Source organism: Parasteatoda tepidariorum, chromosome 7, assembly GCF_982258835.1.
Source record: "Parasteatoda tepidariorum strain Cologne lab strain chromosome 7, Ptep-v5.0, whole genome shotgun sequence".
NCBI lineage: Eukaryota > Metazoa > Arthropoda > Arachnida > Araneae > Theridiidae > Parasteatoda > Parasteatoda tepidariorum.
This window is the reverse complement of record NC_141761.1, coordinates 109,225,989-109,248,664: the sequence shown is the minus strand read 5'-3', so window position 1 is coordinate 109,248,664 and position 22,676 is coordinate 109,225,989. Positions and strand designations below refer to the sequence as shown.

Genomic DNA, 22,676 nt, shown 5'->3' with positions numbered 1-22,676 from the left:
GAGAAAAGTTAGCCTGGAAACAAAATTCTTGAGAAATCCAAGGCCCACCCTGGGCTGTCGAGCCATTGCTGAAGATGATGAGGATGATAACCTCTATAACCCTCCCCTAACCCAGAACGAGCTGTTATGGGAATGCTTTACCTATTTGTATCATCTGCCTTTAATGAATGCAAGAAAATAGTTTTTTGTACGGCAAAAGACCTTTAACTGCAAAAGGTTGGTGGAAACGAATTCGTTTTTGTTAAAAACAGTTAGGAATATTTTTCAAGAATATTAATTTTTTTTTCATCTTCCGCACCTCATATATATTAAGGATCTTTTTATTGTTCCGTATTCTCTGACTTTAAAGAAATTGCCTGATGTGCATTTTTAAATTGTTGCTAAAAAAAATAGTATATACGTGTAGTACAAATAGCAGTAAAACGTTTTCAAGCTTCGTCGCACCACTACTAAGAAGAGTAGGATGCAAACCAGTTTGATTGCCTCATGGAACTGGAAAATGTTTCCTCAAACCATTATTTATCTCCACCCTACTATCCTCTGGCTATCAAAAACTGCTTTGATATTATTAATCTTTTCCTCTTCCTAAAATTTTGATAACTTTTTTCTTTTCGTTTAAATGTAATTTTTTGTTTTGTTTCGTGAGGTTACCAAATAATCAAACAAATTAATTTGCGCCAACTAATTAAAATCTTTTCTTTTCTTTAATTGAATTTATTGATAAACAGCCGTAGAAAAATTTACGGTTGAACTATTGAGCTGTCAAAAGAGATGATGTAGTCAATCTGCCTAGCAGTAAAATAACTTGGGCCAATATTCGCGAATTTTGGCTCAATAAGGGTTCAAAGAGGCGATATTTTTCCGATATAGGCCCTCTATAAGATTGTCCAATTCACCAGACATTTTACTGGCACTTAACAACCCATATCGGCCTTGTATAGAATTATCAGATTCATCCGGTGTTTGATAATCATTAACAAGTCAATATAAACCCTATATTGACTCTATATAGGCCGATACTGACACTGCATAGGACAAATATTAAAAAATCTAGACATCCCAATATGGTGCCTCGGAGCATGTTCATACAGGACCCGTGTTGAGCCCAACTGAGGCCAAGATGTAATTGTTGCTAGAGATATTTCATCTACCATAAGTTCAATAAACATTCTTGTATTATTAATTTCGACATTTAAGGAAACAAATTTAAAAAAAAAAAAAAATGAACACCATACCCGTTTGGAAAGGGATAACCAGCAAGTGCGGCCGAATCGTATGGGTAATACATTGAAGCTGCATATGGTAAACTTCTCCAGGCTTCTAGGTTGTCCTTTAGGTCAAAGCCATTAGCCTACAAAAAAAAAAACACAAATTTATAGCTTAATGTAAATACAGTGTCAAAAAATGCTAAAATGTAAATGAATAGTTTAATGATCGAACATATATTAATGTGATACTCCCGGCAGCAGAAATCCTAGAGCAATCATCATCTTTCATCTTAGATTTCTTTTTTTTTTTTTTTTAAATTATCACAACACGTGAAGATTATTTTTCTTCTCAAATCTTTTTTCTTTATTAAATTATCACAACACGTTAAGATTATTTTCATCTCAGATCTTTTGGTTAACATTATCACAACACGTTAAGATTATTTTTCATCTCAGATTTTTTTATTAACATTATCACAGCACGTGATGATTATTTTTCATCTCAGATTTTTTTTCAACATTATCACAACACGTTAAGATTATTTTTCATCTCAGATCTTTTTGTTAACATTATCACAACGCGTTAAGATTATTTTTCATCTCAGATCTTTTTATTAACATTATCACAGCACGTGATGATTATTTTTCATCTCAGATTTTTTTTCAACATTGTCACAACACGTGAAGATTATTTTTCGTCTCAGATCTTTTTGTTAACATTATCACAACGCGTTAAGATTATTTTTCATCTCAGATCTTTTTATTAACATTATCACAGCACGTGATGATTATTTTTCATCTCAGATTTTTTTTCAACATTATCACAACACGTTAAGATTATTTTTCTTCTCAGATCTTTTTTTTTTAACATTATCACAACACGTTAAGATTATTTTTCATCTCAGATCTTCTTTTTAACATTATCACAACACGAGAAGATTATTTTTCATCTCACATTTTTTTTAAACTTTATCATAACACGTTAAGATTATTTTTCTTCTGATAACAGCTAATTTTTAGCAACTTTTTTTTTTTTGCCTATAGTTTTTAACTACCTTATAATGCTAATTTTGCCGAAAACATGTTTACAATAAACAGTCTGTGCTAAGGTCGCAGACAAGCTTGAATTTATGAAGATTGCGCTGCAGTTTGACTGCATAAATTCTGCTCCCGGGGTGACAATTAAATAAATTATCGAATATAAAATTCACAGTTACAGTAAAAGGCTGAAATATATCGACTGTTGTCAATCTCCTCTGAATATCAACACTCACAAAATTGCTTTGGTGTAGTTAAATAACCTTATTTCTCATTTACTCTGGCAAATAGCGACTTCAGACAAATTACGACTGACAATTGAGGACATTGAATAACGACATCATTTACTCTGACAGCTGACGACATTGAATAATGACATATTTTACACTGGCAAATGACAACAAATGGCATTAGACAGAATGATGACATTTTAGCTGTCGACGTTATAAATTAAGACACTCTCCATGAATTTGCACTGGAATACCAATGTTGTTTAATTTTTAATTATATATTTTTACGTCGGATTGCACCATGTACTGATTCATTTTCATGAATATACTTATTTTGTCGCCGGAAAATGTCGACTTTTAATATTCAAAAAATATTTCGGACATCAACCTATGTAAATTCTGACATCAAACGATAACAGTCGACATTCATTGATTTTTGTCTCTCACAGTTGCACTTACGCTTACAGTTATGACTTACGCTCACAAGAAGCTAATTACAAAATTTCTTCTTATCCTTGCAACTATTGATACAACATATAATTTTCTTATCCTTAAAAATCTGAATATTTTCAACTAAATTAACATTTAAAACTTTTCAAATGATTCGACGCATTTGATATCATTGCGTAAGTACTTAAACTGGAAACTATTTAAACTCTGACTCTGATATCAATCTACAAAGCAGCGACAGAATGATGCTAACCTCGTATCAGCCTTCCAAGATTACGTTTTCAACGTACTACCTCTCGTGTTATAGAGTTTCGTGATCTCTGTAAAGGACACCTAAGAGCCGTGGTTGATGAGGGGATAGAGACCTCGCCTCCCAATAAGGTGACCCAAGTTCAATCCCAGCGATAGCTAGTCGATTCGAATTTCCCACCCGAATATCACCGAAATCAGTGCTGAAGTAAAGTATTCTCAGTGGTAGGTGAATCATGGATATGGTGGTAGATGGAGTCCCTTGCCGTCAGGGTAACCTGTGGAAGGTTTTCGTTGCTCTCCTCTCCATGTAACGCAAATGCGGGATAGTTCCATCAGAAAGTCCTCCACGAAGGCAAACTTCTCCCACTACTTGATCCAGGAGTTCCCTGCAGGATTGTGTTCAAAATTGCAAAGCTACGGAGTTCAACATTAGTAGCCGTAAACCCTAAATTGGGAATACTGTTCAACGACGGTTATAAAATAAAATATAAAGGACACTCATACTACATCTTGAAACTTTCACTACGCTTATTAAAAAGGCCGGCATAGCCTGGTTGGTAGGACACTGGGACCATGTCGAAGAAGTTGTGGGCTCGATCCCCACCGTGCCGAAGGCTCCCCGTGTAGTAAATGGTAACTGATACACGTTAAATCTGTAGAGTCACTAAGTCCTCCATGTTCCCATAACAAATCATTTATTATATATACAGCGGCCTAGGCCAATAGGCCCATACGCCAAATACAATGGATCAACCCCCCCCCCCCATAACAAATCATACCTCTGGGGGTACTGATCCAGGAGTTTCCTTGCCTTCCCGATTGGTTTAAAATTACAATTTAACGGAGTTGAACATTAGTAGTCGTAAACCCAAACTTGGGTCGACTGTTCAACGACAATTATAAAATAAAATAAACTTATTAAAGGAATATGAATATATAATGTATAATATCTTTTACTTTGGCATCGCCTGAACGCACCATTATAAGTTCTAATTGGTTTGTAACTGGATGTTCACCAAACTAGGGTCATCAAACATCCAACTAATCGAAGAGAGTAAACAATGACCAGAGAAATTTTCTCACGGATTATTTGATGACTGAAGGGGTCATTTATTTCAGGCACCACCCTTAAATTTACTATCTTCTTACTTCTTTTCAATCAACACTTGAGATCATTATGCGTACTGGTTGGGCGTATACGTCAGAGAAAGACAGTATAATTGAAGTTTAAATCGCTTCAAAGGAATGTTGCAGTCGTCTTTTACTTGTGTGGTCTAGTATAAATGAACGAAAGAGGCAAATGCAATAGACCGAATAAGTACACATCACCCAACTATGGCCAGAATACGAAATTAATATATATAGATTGTAATGAACCAGTTTAAAATAGTAGAGAACACTATTAGCGTCTTTCATTATATCGTTCATATTTGCATCAACTTTAATGTCGTTGCTAAATAGTGCTAAAAATACACTTGCCAAATAATACCTATAAACTTTTACATAAGATGACAAATAAAAAACCTTTTTTAAACTCAAAATCATTGTTATTTTAAAAAATACAATTTTTTTTCGCACAAAAATAGTATAAAAAAATAGTATCAAGTCTTTCATCAAAATTAAAAAAATATGCATAAATTGAAAAAAAAAACCTAAGCATGTGCCAAAAAATAATCGATTAAAATTTCAGAAAAATCCATTCAACATGGAATTATTATACTTTCGGTATTTAGAACTTTATTATCGTACAAGTTTTATGCAAACCCCTATTCGGTTTAATTTGAATAGCATTGTGTCTTTAAATCTAAGATGGATTCATTTGCACTATAATAAGGCTCAATTTATTATATTTGATGGAGCAAAGTTGCACAATATTAAGGTTCAACTTAGCACATTGGTTGCAGCAAATTTGCGCGATAATTTGAAACGACTGGGTCCATTGCTTGCAACAAGTTTTTCACAATAATGAGATTAACCTTGGCTCATTGCTTGCAGTAAATTTCCACAATAATAAGATTAAACTTGGCTCATTGCTTGCAGTAAATTTCCACAATAATAAGATTAAACTTGGCTCATTGTAAGCAGTAAATTTCCACAATAATGAGATTAAACTTGGCTCATTGTAAGCAGTAAATTTATACAATAATAAGATTAAACTTGGCTCATTGTAAGCCGTAAATTTCCACAATAATAAGATTAAACTTGGCTCATTTGAAGCAGTAAATTTATACAATAATAAGATTAAACTTGGCTCATTGTAAGCCGTAAATTTCCACAATAATAAGATTAAACTTGGCTCATTGTAAGCATTAAATACTGTAATAAACTGTAATAAAGTTCAACTGTAATAAACCACTGTAATAAAGTTCAACTGTAATAAACCACTGTAATAAAGTTCAACTTGGTTGAAGCAAATTGTCCCGATATTAATATTCAACTTGGCACATTGTGTGCAGCAAATTTATGTAATATTGTGGTTCAACATGCTTCGGCATCTTTAACAGTGAGCATAATTAGCTGACTAATTAATATTCTAAATGTTTAATCGAAAGAATAAGCGGAAAGCAACAAGGGATACATTTTTCAGCATTCACCACTGAATTTAATACATCGATGACTAATAAAAAGAACTCAATGAACAAAAGCAAAAAAACTCATTTTTCAACTCTAGACAAAAGTCTTCAAATTTAACATAACATGACTATTGAATCGCTTCAAAAAGCACTTCAAAAAGACAGTTCTGCCATTTTTTTATTTTTTTTTTTTTATCTGCTACTTCTTTGGAATAGGAAATAAATAAATAAAAGGGATACCGAATGAGTAAAGTAAAGAAAGCTAAAGGTTTTACTTCATTTATTTATTTTTTTTTCATTTTTACTTCTGCGCTAAAATTTATTTTCGTTTGTCTTTGGCCTGTGTGTGTATTATTTACAACCTTTGCCGTAACAAAGGTTTTGTAACAGAAGTAGCCAACAGTATAAGCATTGCTACAATTAACTTTTACAGAGAAAAAAAAAGGTGGTGGGGGAGGTAGGAAAATTGCTCGCGCCGACAACAAAAAAAAAAGAACGAAACATCTACTTTTGCCTGTCCACCTATAAAATATTCGCCAAGTTATAGGTTTTTGTTCCGCGGCTGTGAGCATTAAATGTTTGTCTTTTTACGATGCCCCATTGTGAATAAAACAGTTTGGCGAATGTCGTCTTGTGACGCCGAAAGGGAGCGAGACGGTCGAAGTTACATAATTGGTTCCACATTTTGTGAAACTCGCGCATACATTAAATCGTACGTCAAAGCGCTTTGTCGAATGTTATACTTACCCAAAGACACGCCATATTACATTTTGAACATATTTTAGTTTTTAATTTCAATAGTTAACTTTTTAGTTACAAAGTGGTTTTTAGTTACGTAGAAGTTATTCGTCATGGTTTTTTAGTTACATAGTAGTTTTTGGTTAGGGTTTTTTAGTTACATAGTAGTTTTTGGTTAGGGTTTTTTAGTAGCGTAGCAGTTTTTGGTTATGGTTTTTTAGTTACATACAGTCCCTGTCCAAATTATTAGATGCACTATAAAATTCTCTGTATAATCTTAATTATCACGTGATACTATACAGCATTATTGTTTCTACGCGGCTGAAACCGGTTTGCACTTGTTTACGTTTGTGTATCAATCGGTTAACATTGTAATGAAATACGTTAAAAATAAATACAAATAGGAAGCATATGAAAAATCTCCTGAATAAAAACCCATTACGTGCATGTCTAAATATAAAAGTACAGCATATAAACTCGTGGAAAACATGTCATTATTAAAAAACTACAGTGTACTAGTAATTGGGTCAAATTATAATAATATAATACCTGATATAATAAACATTCTATATTTATATAATACATCGTGTAATTTATCCAATCGCCGAATTTATATTTTCTATCGTCTAATTTAACCCATAGATTTACCAACGTTTTCAAGTGCAAACCGGCTTCAGTCGCGTGAAAGCAATAAAGCTGTATGGTATATACTGATAATTAAGATTTTTACATAGAATCTTATAGTGAGTCTAATAATTTAGCCTGGGACCATACGTAGTAGTTTTTTAGTTACATAATAGTTTGTCGTTATGGTTTTTCTGTTACATAGTAGTTTTTCGTTATGGTTTTATAGTTACATAGTATTTTTAGTAATGGTTTTTGGTTGAATAGTAATTTAAAATAATGGTTTTTCATTGCATATTAGTTATTAGCAGTGGTCGGTAGTAGCGCACTACAAGTAGTGAAACTACTGTTGTCGCTACTTTTTTTGTAGTGTAGTGTGCTTCTTTTTTTAAAAAAGTAGTGTAGTGCGATGGAAAAAAACAGTAGTTTGTAGCGATTCCTGGCTACTGCTTTTTACGTTAGCATAGTAAAGAAACCGGGTTTTAATACTACTAATTTTTCGAAATTGTTGAGTACAAATCTTCGCAATTTTAAATGCCCCTGTGACTGTGAATTAACAAAAATTGTGTATTTAGAGACACGTATAACAAATATTTGAACCAGTCATTACGAAAAATAGATAATTAAACATTTTGGTCGCACTTTCTCATACGAATGTACACTCGTGAAACATTGATGTTATTTCAAAGGAAGGGAACATACTTTCGATGTACTTAATTTCTTAGAGGAAATAAAAGAGTATTGAACACTTTACGAAATAGCAAGTATTTGATGATTTCCTAGAATTTCTTAAATTAAATATTCGCTGTCGAGAAGGACATAAAAAGTTAAAGATTAAATGAAATAAAATGTTTAAGGATAACAAACAGGTTCATGTAAACATGAATAAATATTTCTAATTCATTCTCCATGCTTAATATAAGCCAATTTCTTATTCAAAACCAATTTGAACATAAAGTGTAAATTAATTTCTCCAGCAAAGATCGGCTCCTCAAAGTAATGAAGTAGTAATTTTGAAAATAGTTTTTAGTCACTACATTTAAAAAAAAGTAGTAGTAGTTGTAGTTTTTCTGACCACTGCTTATTAGTAATAACTTTCAGTTGAATAATAGTTTTTATATAGAATTACATTGTATTTTTTAATTATGGATTATTGACATTAAGCTGTTTACAATAATTATTTTTGGTGTAAATTGCATTGATATACTGTTATAAATTACCGTACAAGAGATTCGTTAAATGATTTAGAGATAACGGATCAGCTTCATGCGCAATGTGATGCATGCACAAAATTTGTTGAATACATCAATCTGTTTGGTAGCTGGAAATATTAAATTATGGTTGTGTACTTAACCAAAATTGTTAGAACGAAATACAATGTTATTTTAAAAGAATGATTACTAAGCGAAATTATTCATGTTTACTACTAGATCTTAGTAGAATCGAACGAGAAAGGAAAATAGAGATATTTCAAACTATTTCCCACCCAATCAAATTTGTTTCAAAATAAACTTTTAATTTAAAAAAATGAACATAGGGAGTGGGGGTACAAGCGTAAGAAAACAAATTCGAAAAAGATGTTAAGTAACATTAAAAGTTAACCTTTTAACTTACATTAAAAATTTTTCTAAAATATTATATTTTAAGTGAATAATTCTAATGCGAAATTTTTAAATTACATTTGTAAACTCACCAAATTTGTTACAATAATATACTTTTAATCATAAATGATATTTATATAGTTAGATTTTTAAAAAAAAATGATTTATGTCTACTAATATATAGTATTATAAGTGCAATATTTGGACTTGGAATGTGGTGGCACAAGTGTTTTTTTTTAACATATATATGTTTAGTTAAATTAGTTTTTATTATTATAATGTAATTCTGCGCTACATTTTAAGATAAAGTTATTTAGAAAGGTGGTTTTATCTTATTAACCGTTTTACAATTATTATTTTTTTGCAAATAACGTTAATATACTATTATAAATTACAGTTAAAGAGATCTATTAAATGATTTAGAACTTCGTGCACGAGATGCAAACAAAAATAGTATTTAATATATCCGCCCGTTTGGTAAGAGAAAATATTAAATTACTGTTGTGAGCTCATCATATTTGTTTGAACAATAGAATGGTATAACAATATAAAAGTTATTTCTAAAAAAAAATTATTACTTAGAAAAATTACTTCAGTTCATATATAGATCTAAATATTTATAATACTGATAGATAATAATATTAGGACATGGGAAGTGGAGGCACAAGCGTAAGCAAACAGAATTCCTTTTAGTATATATATATATATATATATATATTAAGTGACTAATTTTAATTTAAGCAGAAATACTGTTTAGTGCCAAGAAACAACAATTATTGCGAGGCAATCAACGGGGTGGGTGAGCTGCAGCGAACAGGGGGCTTAGCCTCCAAGTAACTTTTTAAAAAAATCTACCCGACGAGTACTCTCTTTTAAAATCTCCAAGTAATTTAATTCAATGGATTCAAATGTTTTTTTTTTTTCGTATGTGTTTGTCTCGGTTAATATCAAACATTTCGTTCGGCTTCGCTGCCTGCTGAAAACATGTGTCCGTCTTTTGTTCGCAATTCCATAAAAAAACGAAAGAAAAAATTTTTCCTAAAATTATTATGATTGGTGGTATTTTTCTTCAATCTTTTTGTCATGGTTATGGTTTGAAAATTAGAGTTTAGAAAACATTTAAGCTCTAACTTTCGTTTTCGAAAAAAGTGCCTTATAAATAACAATGAATGTAAAAACCAAAAGTAAAAACCATTGACTGTTATTACGACTCTTTTTGGTAAATTGTTTACTAAAGCATCTTTTTTTTAAACGGTCTTTAAACGCGTTTATTATACAGAGAAAAGAATTTATAGTTATCATAGTAAAATAAGTAAAACAAAATAAAATATTGTATATACAAATGCTACTGAGACAAATTGCCTCTCAAAGCAAATTGTAAATTGGATTCAAAGCAACAAAAACAAAACATATTTTTTAAGTGCTTAGAAGTATGGAAAATCATGTCTGTTTTCCATTAACTTTCTCTAAAAAAATATTCTGACTTGCAAAGAAAGGTAGACGTTTATAAGCGTTAATAGTGTGCTCAGTATTCTTTTCTTCAAATTACGAACAAACAATTTGGATTGTACAAATTTTTCAGAAGAACAATACGTGTTTTTATCCTAAAAATGTGCATACTTTTGAAAACCAGAGTAATTTACAAAATAAAAAATAACAAAAAAAGGATAAATTTTATTAAAATCATATCGGGACAAAAAGCTTTACTTCCCATGCAAAAAAAAAAAAATAAATAAAATAAAATAAAATAATGCAAAATACGTTACATTTATTAAGATTTTAAGAAGACCATTTATATTTAATTAACTTTATAAAATTAATATTCAAATGTATGGCAGTCTGTTAAACGAGTAAAAAAAAATGCTAATAACAATAAGTAAATAGCCATACGCTCTCGTATAATCCGTTTCAAGTATGAAATATAATATTTATGTTTTGAATCATAATATACCGTAAATTTACCGCAACCATAATGAGGTGTTAAATTAAACCGTGCTTTTGTTGAAGTTTTCACATTTGCTGCAAAATTATAAGGTGTTGAAAACACTTTGGATTGTACGAACATGGTTTAATTTAAGTTGAACCATACAGCTTAGCACCACATTTTGCTGTAGCGAATTTAAACGGTATTATGGTTCAGCAGGTTCCAAAATTTTTATCAAAGTTGCAACAAATTTAAATTTTCTGTTCAAGTTTTTTGTTACTATTTTTTTAGGGAGCCGTGGTGGCTCATGTGATAGAACGTTTGCCTTCCAAAGAGGTGAACCGGATTCGAATCCCAGCGATGACTGGTCGATTCGAATTCCGCACCCGGCTTGCACCGACCACAGTACTAACGTAAAGTATCCTCAGTGGCAGACGGATCATGAGTTAGAGTCTCCTTGCAGTCAAGCTAACCTTGGGAGGTTATCGTGGTTTTCCTCCTCATGCAACGCTAATATGGGTTGGTTCCATCAAAAAAGTCCTCCACGAAGGCAAATTCTTCCCAATACTTAATCCAGGAGTTCGAATCTCTTCTGGATTGTGTTCAAAATTACAAGCTTACGGAATTGAACATTACTAGTTGTAAACCCAAAATTGGGCCAGTTGCTCAATGACGGTAATAAAATAAAATAAAATATTTTTTAGGAGCCATTAAATAAAAAAGAATGCAAGTATAAAATATAGGTGACAGAATTTGCTCAAATAAATGACATTTTGTAATCTCTTTTCAAAACAGGAGTAATCCCATTTTGTATTTCACATTCTAAATTGAAAAAGAAGGGTTAGTAATTGACAAAAATCGCTTTCGATCAACCTTACTCACAAAGGAAAATTCTTTCTGAACCTCATTTTTGACAAAAATTGCATGAAGGATCATTTAAAGGGAGACTTGTGACTAATTTGTGAAAAAGGATGACAGGAGGGTGAATTTTAAATTATTTTAAAAAGGTTCCTCGGTAAGGTAACAATTGGATAAACGCCGAATGGCAACACGAACATCATATTTTATTTTTCACAACTTCTGCTGTTTGGTTTCTAATTCTACTAAACATGCAATATCTGAAAATGTACGTCAACAATGTAGATAATTCTAAAATTCAAAATATTCTTTTCTAAATGTTCTTTTCTAAATATTCTTCTGAAAGAAAAGAATTCTAAATATTCTTTTCTAAATATTCTTCTGAAAGAAAAGAATTCTAAATATTCTTTTCTAAATATTCTTTTCTAAATGTTTTTTTTTTAAATATTCTTTTCTAAATGTTCTTTTCTAAATATTCTTTTCTAAATATTCTTTTCTATATACTCTTCCGAAAGAAAATCTAAATATTCTTCTGAAAGAAAAGAATTCTAAATATTCTTTTCTTTCTATTAATTAGACATACCATGTAAATAAATTTTGTTGATGCTATCGGAGATTTTATTTTCATTACAAATATTTCCTTTAAATATCACTTTAAAATCACATGAATACTTTGGACAAAGACGAACGTTACGTAGTTATTTTTCGAAAACTATACCAAGACGAACCTCATATAGCTAATTCACGAAAAGTTCTCGCCAAGACTTACGTTACTCAGTTATTTTTTAGAAACTTAATACAAAGGCAAATGTTAAACAGCTATTTCTCAAAAACTTTCCCCAAAGAAAGATTTTAAGCAGCTATTTCTCATAACCTTATATGAAAATAAACGTTAGTTATTTGTCGAAAACACCATACAAAGCAACGTTATATAGCTATTTGTCAGAAACTTTCCGCCAGAATAAACATTATACAGTTATTGGTCGAAAACGTGATAAAAAAAAAAGGGTTCTCAAAAGCTTCACGGAAGGACATAACTTAAACAATCCCCCCCCCCCCTAAAAAAACTTTTAAAAATAAACGTTGTACAATTATTTCATGAGGGCCGGGATAGACTTGTTGATAGGGCACTGAGTCCATGTCTAAGAGCTCGTAGATTCGTTCCCCGCCGGCAGAAGACTTCCCTTGTAGTAAATGGTGACTGATGCACGTTAAATTTGTCGAGTCAGAAAGTCTTCCATGTTTCTATAACAATCATACCTCTCGGGGAACTGATCCAGGAGTTTCCTTGTCTTCTGGAATGGTTCAAAATTACAAGGCTACGGAGTTGAACATTAGTAGTCGTAAACCCAAATTGGATCGGCTGTTCAATGACAGTTATAAAATATAAAATATTTCATAAAAACCTCAAGGAATGACGAGCGTCATTCAATTTCTCAAATTTTTTTTTTTTAATATCTTTAAAAAACTTAAATAAATTACTATTTGACAATCTGTTATTTGCAAGTGCAAAAACAAGAAAACTCTACATTTTAATAAAACTTAGTTAAAGCTTCCCAGACCTTAAAATTAGCTCGCGTCGAGTACAGAGTTCAATATCAATTCGACATCAAAATCCCAAGCTCCACTCGGGCGTCGACTCATAAAACTTTAGCCGTCATTCCAAAGTTATTGCCCCGATCGACGCTCTCTCCCTTGCTGAGATGTCGAAAAATTGAGAGCGCACTTCCGCGCCAGTCCCGACTTAGCTTCTCGATTGCTGTAAATTTACAGCCATGGGCTCGGAATGAAACCTCTCTCGAACAATGCTACAAATAAAAGAAAATGAATTTGATTTGGAGTTGAGGGGGGAAGATTTCATTCTCGAATATATCGACATGCATTACAAAGACGGAAAGAATAAGTCTTGAATTGACTTCGATAGTATTGCAGTTTCTGGCTTTAATTTATCCACCCAACGAAAGGCTGTTCATTCCCTGACGAATGAGAATGGAAATGCCTATGATTCTAGGGATGAGGGGCCCTCTCCGTGAATCCGATTGCACCGTTTTTCCTTCAAGGTAGTATTGGTATTCCGAAAAATCGCAGTCGACTCTTGCATCCGACAATCGTGGTACATGGAAAAAGTCGTGGGATAACCGAAGAATCTTTATTTTCTGAGATTAACTAGTGCAATTCAATTCCTCTCCGTGAATGACATTGCACCGTTTTTCGGTAAAATCGTTTGCACCGTTTTTCCGTAAAATTGTTTGCCCCGTTTTTCCGCAAAATCATTTGCCCCGTTTTTTATTTATTTATTTATTTTCCAATGTATAAGTTTTCGGAATGAGAGAAGTCGTTTTTGAAGTACTTTCGAAATTGTGAAACCCGGAACAAAAATCACGGATAACCGAAATAACTTTATTTTCCAACTGTACTAATGCTAATTCCTGAAGTTCAACTGGTGCAATCCAATTACTCTCTCTGAATTCGATTACATTATTACACCATCTCTGTGAAGATTGCATTCGGTTGCACTGTTTTTTTTTCTTCTTTATTTTCTTAACAAGGCATCGGTATTCTAAACGATAGCACCCGACTTCTGAATACCAGGCAACCGTGAAACTAGGAAGAAAAAAAAAATTGCCACCGAAGAAGCTTTATTTTCTAAGATCTGATAACTGATGCAATACAGTTAGTTCCTCTTCATAATTTCTTTTCCCACGATTTTCATCATTATTCCGAAATAAAGCAGTCAGCTGCTGTTAAATCACGGAATAACTGTAGAAACTTTAAACGTATGTCTTTGCAAAGTGTACAAAACTCAACACTTTAGAAAAGTTAAAGGGCTTGGATAAATAGAGCTATAAGCCACACCTTTTATTAAGGACATTTTTACACTAAACTGCACGTAGTATGATTTTAAGATAATTAAGTTTTTATTTTATTTTATGACCGACGTTGAATAGCCGGCCAAATCTTTTGGTTTACGAGTAATGGTCAACTCCATAGTCTTGTAATTTTTAACCCAATTCAAAATACAAGGAAACTCTTGGATCAAGTATTGGGAGGAATTTGCCTTCGTTGAGGACTTTTTAATGGAACTCTACCGCCATTGCGTTACATGGAAAGGATATTCGTGAAAAACTTCCACCGTTAGCCTGACAGCAAGGGGACTCTAACCCATAATCCGTCTACCACTGAGGATATTTTACGTCAGCACTGTGGTCGGTGCAAGCCGGATTCGGAATTCGTATCAATCACCCATCGCTGCGACTTGAAAAATGCTCTGTAGAATACTCTGAAACCAAAAGAGAGACCACAAACAAGGTAGTCAAATAAAATAAGAGAATATTAATATGAATAGAAAGGCAAAAAATAAAAAGGAAGACAAAAATTAATGAGAAAAAAAATAAATAAATAAAATATGAATAAGAAGGCAAAAGCAGCAAATCGAAACTCTTAAATATGTTTAGAGAAAATCATCATCCAGCTATGCATTGATTATTCGTAAAAAAATGAAGACTCTTAAAATTTTAAAATCACGAAAACAATATAGATTTTTAAATGACGCAGACAATATAGAAATTCAAATAACAAAGACAATAAAATTTTTAAATGGAGAAAACTTGAAATCGTTTTCACATGAAATTAAAACTTTATTTTTGGATAAGATGTGGTCGGTCAAGATTTTATATCGACTACAATGTCTTTTAAAGTTATATGTCATTAAATTCCATATTTCAAGCCCTGTCAGAGATGTTCTTTTCTTCTGCAAATGTTAATGCATACAAACTTCAGATGAACTTTTTTTTCTAACAGAAAAAGGGCGAAATTGGTTTTCAAATTGTGTGCAAAAACAAGTTCGTAAACTAGAATAAGCCGAGCTGCCAACTTTTTAAGCTTTTTATAAAAATTGATTCCAGTGGTAGCTAAGTTAGTGTTTTAATGTATTATTTTTTATTAATTTAAACTTATTTTCAACACCATTACATATAATTGATTTAAAAGTTCATATGCTACTCCACTTTATTCCAGCTCCTACGTGGTGAGTCTTTTAAAATGTTGCCAAAATTATTCAAAAATTCTGAAAGCTTTGGTTTTTAAATGCCTACAACTCTATAAAATATTTTACAAAAAGCCTAGTAGTTGGCAGGTCTGTAGAAAGAGGTTTCATAAATGTTTTATCACATAAAAATTTAAAATAAACAATTTCAGTGATATTTATCGACTCGTTTGCACAAAATTTGTAGTAAAGAAAGACACGTCGAAATGCTCTTTAAATAATTTATTATTAGACAGAAATCGATTGTAAATTGTCCAGAGCCTCAAAGCGCATTTTAACATGTTGTGGAACACGTTTAACATACATTTCCTTATGACAGAACAGCAAACATTTTTCTGAGAAAATAATTCCACTAGCTTTGATTTTTTTTTAAAAATCGTTTTCTAATTTATTATGTTAAAATTTTGTTGATCGATAAAAAAAAATTGGCAACACTACGTAAGAAAATCCAAAATGTCAAAGCTCACTTCAGAGAAAATATGAATTCAGAGTTTTTTTATACTATAACTTTGGAAAACGTGCAAGGAAAAAAAAAAAGAGCTGGAAACAATTTTAAAATACCGTAGTCAACTGTTTACATTTAAACATCAGGTAGTACAAAAGGGAAATTTTTATATCAGCACTATCATTTATGTCCGACCCCTCGACGAATTACGCAGCAAGCTTTCTGAAAGAAATTCCCTATTCTGAAGGGAATAGAGGGAAAAATACTCAGTTTGAATAAAGTGTCGAGGAAAAGAATATATATATATATAAAAAAAAATCCCCCTCTAAAAACAGTTAACCTATCCTGCGTGCGCAGACGAAATCAAAACCGTGCCTCGCGAGAGGTTTTTATCACTTTTACGTTTTTTATTCTTTCATTTTAATTTTTTTTTATTCCAACGAATCGCGTCTCAGAATGTCGTTGGTAGGAAGGGAGACCCTTCTCCAAGATTGCAGACGACATATGTGTGTCGCCTCCTCCTCCTCCTTCTTACTCCCCCCCCCCCACTTTATAGAATGAGGCGAGAAAAGGACCGACTGCTCGTTATCAGGGTAATTTTGAACTCCCAAATCGGCTGTGATTTTGGTGAGCGATGACAGCCCAAGTGAAATTATCACCCGCGCTTGAAGGGGGCGCTGTGATCGCTTGCTTGTTTCCTCCGACAAGAAAATGGTTAAAGACTTTCTTTTTAAATAAGAACAATAAAACTATGCTGTTGTTTGACACTTTTGTTATTGTTAACGAACTCAATTTTACAATGCAATTTAGATGCGTTTGAATTTTAAAAAGTATTTATGTGGGGAAAAAAAAATTTTTTTTCTCATTTTCTAAACTATTTGGAAAGTACCAATTTTTTAAAAACAAATGTCTGTAAATAAAAATAAAACAAAATTGAGTCACTAAAAAGAGTAGCAAATAGCACCAAATGACAATCCAATGCAGATAGACTGGTGCGTATGTAACTAAATGTTCCCTCAAAGATAAAAAGTAGCCGAAGAAAATGTTTATTTATTTATTTATTTTTATCTTTCACCCAGAATCCATGTCATTTAATACTTTTTTCCTCCGAACAATAATTACTATTTGAACCGTGGTGGCTCAGGGGATAGAGCGTTCGCCTTCGAATGAGGTGAACCGGGTTCGAATTCCAGCGATGGCTGGTCGATACGAATTCAGCACCCGGCTCACACCGACCACAGAGCTGATGTAAAATATCCTCAGTGGTAGACGGATCTTGGGTTAGAGTCCCTTAGCAGTCAGGCTAACCGTGGGAGGTTTTCGTGATTATCCTCTCCATGTAGCTTAAATGCGAGTTAGTTCCATTAAAAAGTTCTCCGCGATGGCAAATTCTTCCCAATACTTTATCCATGAGTTCCCTTGTCTTCTGAATTGGGTTCAAAACAGCAAGGCTACGGACTTGAACATTAGTAGTCGTAAACCCGTAAAATTAGGCAGGCCGTTCAACAACGGTTATAAATAAAAATACAATAATTACTATTTAAATCAATGAATGAAAATATTGAATTTTTTTTTAAATAAATGTTAAGGAATATTTTTGTTTATTTATTTTATCTTTTACCCAGAATTCGTGTTATCTAATGTTTTTGTTTTTCCTGTAATTAATAATACTGTTTAAGTCAACGAATGAAATTATTATTATTATTTTAAAGTACACTTATAATACTTACATTTTAAGGTACCACCTACTTATTCAGGCAGACTAATGATATGCGAATCAGTGTTGAATATGAATTAGTTGTTCAAGCAGTGATTTAAATAAGAAATTTTCATAAAAACAAAAAGGTGCAATCGAAATCTCTTAGCATACCATTGATGGTACACGTACCACAATCGGAAATCATCTATACATATATTTATAATATTTGTTCTGTCATACATACGCCTATATAATATTTTTCTGTCGCAGATTTATTCAGTCATATAACATGTAAACTAATTTGTTGTTAATGAATGGAAAGTAATTTATTTTATCGAAACCATCAATTTTAATATTAGAAGATTTTAATGTGATTAATCTATTTTTATTTTTGTTCTTTATTTTGCATATATTTACTACTTTGTTGAGTTTTAATGCTAGACGGATTATTCCTGCTTTCTTGCTATTGATGCTAATGGGATTATTCCTGCTCTTCCGCTTTTGATGCTAGTGGGATTATTCCTGGTTTCTTGGTATTGATGCTAGTTGGATTATTCCTGCTTTTCCGTCATGTCGGGTAGTTAGTTTTGATTTACATTTCCTTCAAATATTTTTTCCAGTAATATCCTTAGCAGCTTGGCGCTGTTGTGACTTGGAATTATATCTGTTTTCTTTTAACTTCTCAACTTTTAATATTCCTGCACTTTACATATTATTACATTGCAATATAAACATATACTTATAATATTTATCCTGTCATACATATGCCCATGTAATATTTTTCAGTCGCATATTTATTTCCAAAAATTGACACAAGTTGAGTGTTCGCGAAGCTTTTAAAACATCGTGTGAGATATATATAGATAAGTTGGACTGTATATTTATTTATTTATTTTTTTGCGGGTAAAGTGCGCTCTGAAGCCCCAAAACTTTTCTCGAAACGATTTCGCACGATATCTCGACATTTCCCGACATATCCATCAAAGGCAAGAATTTCTCTTTCCATGGATTTTTTTTCTTACGAAAAAAAAAAACCTTTTTATTATCCAAAAGGGGGGGGGGAGTTATCCCGTTGTATATGTAAACGCATATATATGCACATGCACTAGGTGGAAGTGGTGGGGTAGGAGGGTGGTTAAAAAAAGAGGTATGGTATGAGTAGTGCAGTAATCATATAACTTCACTCAATCACTCGGCAACACCCCCTTGCGTCGAAAATTCACTTATTTTTCTGTCAATTTTATTTGTGAAGCGGGAGGTGGCTGTTGTAAAGGTGCGCGCCCCTGTTCCAAAAGCCCCTTTTCGACAGAGGGGGAGGGTGTAGTAGCGGGGCAGACGAGTGCGAAAAGCTGAGCAATATGGAAAGGAGGAAAGGCATCCCAGATTCTCACATATCTACGACAACGGAATTTCAATTTTGTCCCAAGCTTATGGAATAAATTCAAACGAGAGACTCTTTCAAATGCATATACACCCCCCTGCCCCTTCTTCAGGAAAAGGAACCAGGAACTCTTCCCCCAACCCCTGTTATTTTGCATGCATATGAGCGAATGTCGGAACGCGGCCAATCCGGGCAGTTCACCGGAGAAAACCAGGATTCTCTTAAAAAGGGGGTGGCAGGATTTCTCTAAGAGAAGGGGGTCTCGGATTTAAGTCAGTCTGCCGAACACATACGAAGAAGTAAAGGGAACGTTCGACTCACCCCTTCCTCATTCACATCACATTTCCGAATCCCCCCCCTCTTACTCCACCCTCCAATTCATATTCAAGATATATCCATATTTTGGGGGGCTGCCCCCCCCCCCTCTTCGTTGCCGATATTTCAGCTCTATTTTTCCGCTTCATCCTGGCGAATTTTTACTTCCATATTCTTTTTTTCGAACCTTTTATTCTATTTTTTTCTTTCTTTTTCATTCCTCTTCGTCTTCTATTCCACACCCAACCCCTATATACACCCACGCAGTAGCGATTATTACTCCTAGAATCCTAACTATTTATTGCTGGATTTGTTTCGGTCCTTCTTTGTAGCGTCTTTATTGTGCTTTTCCTGCTTCGCTTTCTGTGTTTAGGAGTAGGGGAGAAGGGGGTGTCGTAATTGTTCCCTTTTCTCGACCGAGTAAAGGTGCCATGTTAAACCGTTCCCAACCTCACACCCTCCACTTACTTTTTTGATAAAGAGTTATAACTTCGCTCTCCTGGCTTTTGTTTTTCCTTTTGTTCTTTGAGTTTTCATGAACCACCACCATCTATGTACTTTCTTGGAAAGAATTGCAAGGATTAGAGTTGTAGAGCTACACAATAACCAAACTATGGAATTAGTTTTATTACGTGAACACAAAAAACACAAAGAATTTGTGTCAAATATAACTACGTTGTGACTTATGTCATTGCTTTTATTTATTAATTTGCATTTCGGTACTTAATGAACCACTTATGATTCTGCTTACTTTCTACAGAGCGAGGATCACTGTAGAGCAACGCAATAACCAAACTATGGAATTAGTTTTATTACGTGAACACAAAAAACACACAGCATTTATTACGTTAAATATAGCTACGTGGTGACTTATGCCTTTACTTTTGCTCATTAATTTGCATTTCGATACTTAATAATGAACCACTTATACTGCTGCTTACTTTCTTCATAGCGAGGATTATGGAATTAGTTTTATTAGTTTTATTAATAATAATTTACTTTTAATAAATTTAAAATTAAAGATTAAAATCAAGAAATTTATAGATACTGCATTAGCACATTTCTGAGTTTATTCATTAGTTTTGAGTTTTCTTACGATAAACTAAGGAAAAATTACTGATGCTGCATTATATTTCTGAATATGGTAACTATACAAACTCTAACTTAATGAATTACTTTTATTAAAAAGTACAAATATTGTATTGATTGAATAATTTACTTTAAAGCAACTCAGAAATTATTAATGAACTGAAAAAAAAGCTACCATGTTTCATAACACATTTCTTAATTTATTTTAAATAAACCTAAAATCTGATGAATAAAATAAAAAAATACTTCCTGCATCAATCCTTTTTTTTAATTTACCTGGAATTAAATGTAAGTAAATAAATAAAAGACCACAGAATGCAGATTCCAATGAATACATTTTCGAACGTGCACAAAATAATATAAATCAGTTGAATTTAGTCATGAAAATTTTTTTTTCCAGGTAAACAGAAATCATTTTGCAAAAATAAAGTATGAATCTAATCTTCGTTACAAGCTAAATTATGAATCCAATCTTTGCTATAAACTAAATTCTGAATCCAATGTTTGTTGAAAACTGAATTCTGAATCCAATAATTGTTCAAAATTAAATGGTTAATTCAATCTTCGTAGCAAACTGAATTACGAATGGAATCTTCCTTAAAAACAAAATTCTGAATCCAATTTTTGTTAAAAATTAAATTACGAACCCAATCTTTGATCAAAAATAATTGTTAATTTAATCTTCGTTGTGGACTAAATCAAGAATCCAATGTTCCTTAAAAACTAAATTTCGATTCCAATTTTCGTTAAAATTTAAATTCTGAATCCTATCTTTGTTCGAAATTAAATTGTTAATTCAATCTTTGTTGGAACTAAATTAAAAATCCAATCTTCCTTAAAAACTAAATTCTGAATCCAATTTTCGTTACAAACTAAATTCTGAATCCAATCTTTGTTAGAAACTAAATTACATCATCATAATTTTAACTTATGAACAACTACCGAAGTTGTAACTACTTAAATCTGTGACATCACACAGGACATTTTTAAAAGAAAAGAGACTACGCAAGTGAGTAAAAATAAGAGATGTAGCAAATATTCTTAAAAGAGCCTAAGCTGAAAATTCTAAACTGAATATATCGAAAAAATATAACTTAAACTATGCTACTTACGTGTTATGATAGATAACTTATCGCTCATAACACCACTTTACCCTCCGGGTTCTTCTTGTAAAACATTGCTCTGCACTTAACTATTGCTGGTTTTATAAGCAAATGGTACCTCTATTGTAATAACCTGTATTGTATTGCACTATAAAAAGGAATATTAAACTTTTTGTCGGTATTATAATTATTATTTTTATATTGAAATTGATATCGTTGTTTACAATTGGTATTCCTGTAGTAAAAGTTGTAGAAATTCTATTTTATTCTACTATTGTCACAGCGCGGAATTCATAATCCTGTAAGTGAATCAAAACGCCAAGAAAACTCCTATTTGTTCGTTGATTATATGTTGAAAACTTCAAAAAGATGATTTACTACAGGCAAACTTGGCAGAATGCAAGTTATTTCAAAATTTGCATGTTTTTTTTTTTATCAGTATATGTTTATGTTTCATAAATAATAATCAGGTTCAGTTTGGTATTTGCCTTTGCATGAAATAGTTAAATTATTGAACTGTTTTTATGTTATGAATAATTATGTTATGAATGTTTAATGTTTTCTTTAAATGTACCAATACTGTGCTATTTTCCATTTTCCTCCAAACATGTGAATTTCAACTTAAAACAACTGAATATCCACTCCTTTTCTTTTTGTCTGTAAATATATATTTATATTCCAACAATAAATATCAAATCCTGCGTTCTTTTCTGTATTCTTTTACTTCATTTTCCATCTTTATTATCGTTTTTTAGTGAGTAAGGGGTTTGTTGAATTGTTAAGGCGGGAGGAGGGAACACCTAAGCCTTCATATCAGGGGCTAAAAACTAAAAGAAGGCTAATTTATCTGTCAGTGCTGCTGACGCTAGTGCTGTTGTTTAAATATTTTATGAAAACGTAAAAAAAGTGTTTTAGGTTTGATGTTAAATCCTCACTTCCTTCTTAGTAAGTGGAGGTTTTTGTTTTTAAGTGTAAAAAGGGGGTGGGGAGAGAAAAAAACGACGGCAGCTGTGGACTACGGTTACAGCTAGGTATTCGGTTAACTCCGAAGAATAAAACGAAGAGCTATTTTCGCAATCAAGGAATCCAAACGATTTTTTCTT

The 22,676-nt window shown here is 32.3% G+C and overlaps 1 protein-coding gene across 3 annotated transcripts in view; it reads right to left on the bottom strand.

Moving 5' to 3' along the window:
- The window catches only part of LOC107437851 (uncharacterized), a 168,665-nt gene that overhangs the window by 18,310 nt on the left and 127,679 nt on the right, over positions 1 to 22,676 (bottom strand). For all 3 annotated transcript variants that reach the window (XM_071183007.2, XM_021146648.4, XM_021146649.4), the window contains exon 3: positions 1,236 to 1,351. In XM_071183007.2, the coding sequence (XP_071039108.1) occupies positions 1,236 to 1,351 (116 nt within the window). The remainder of the gene's footprint in view (positions 1 to 1,235; positions 1,352 to 22,676) is intronic.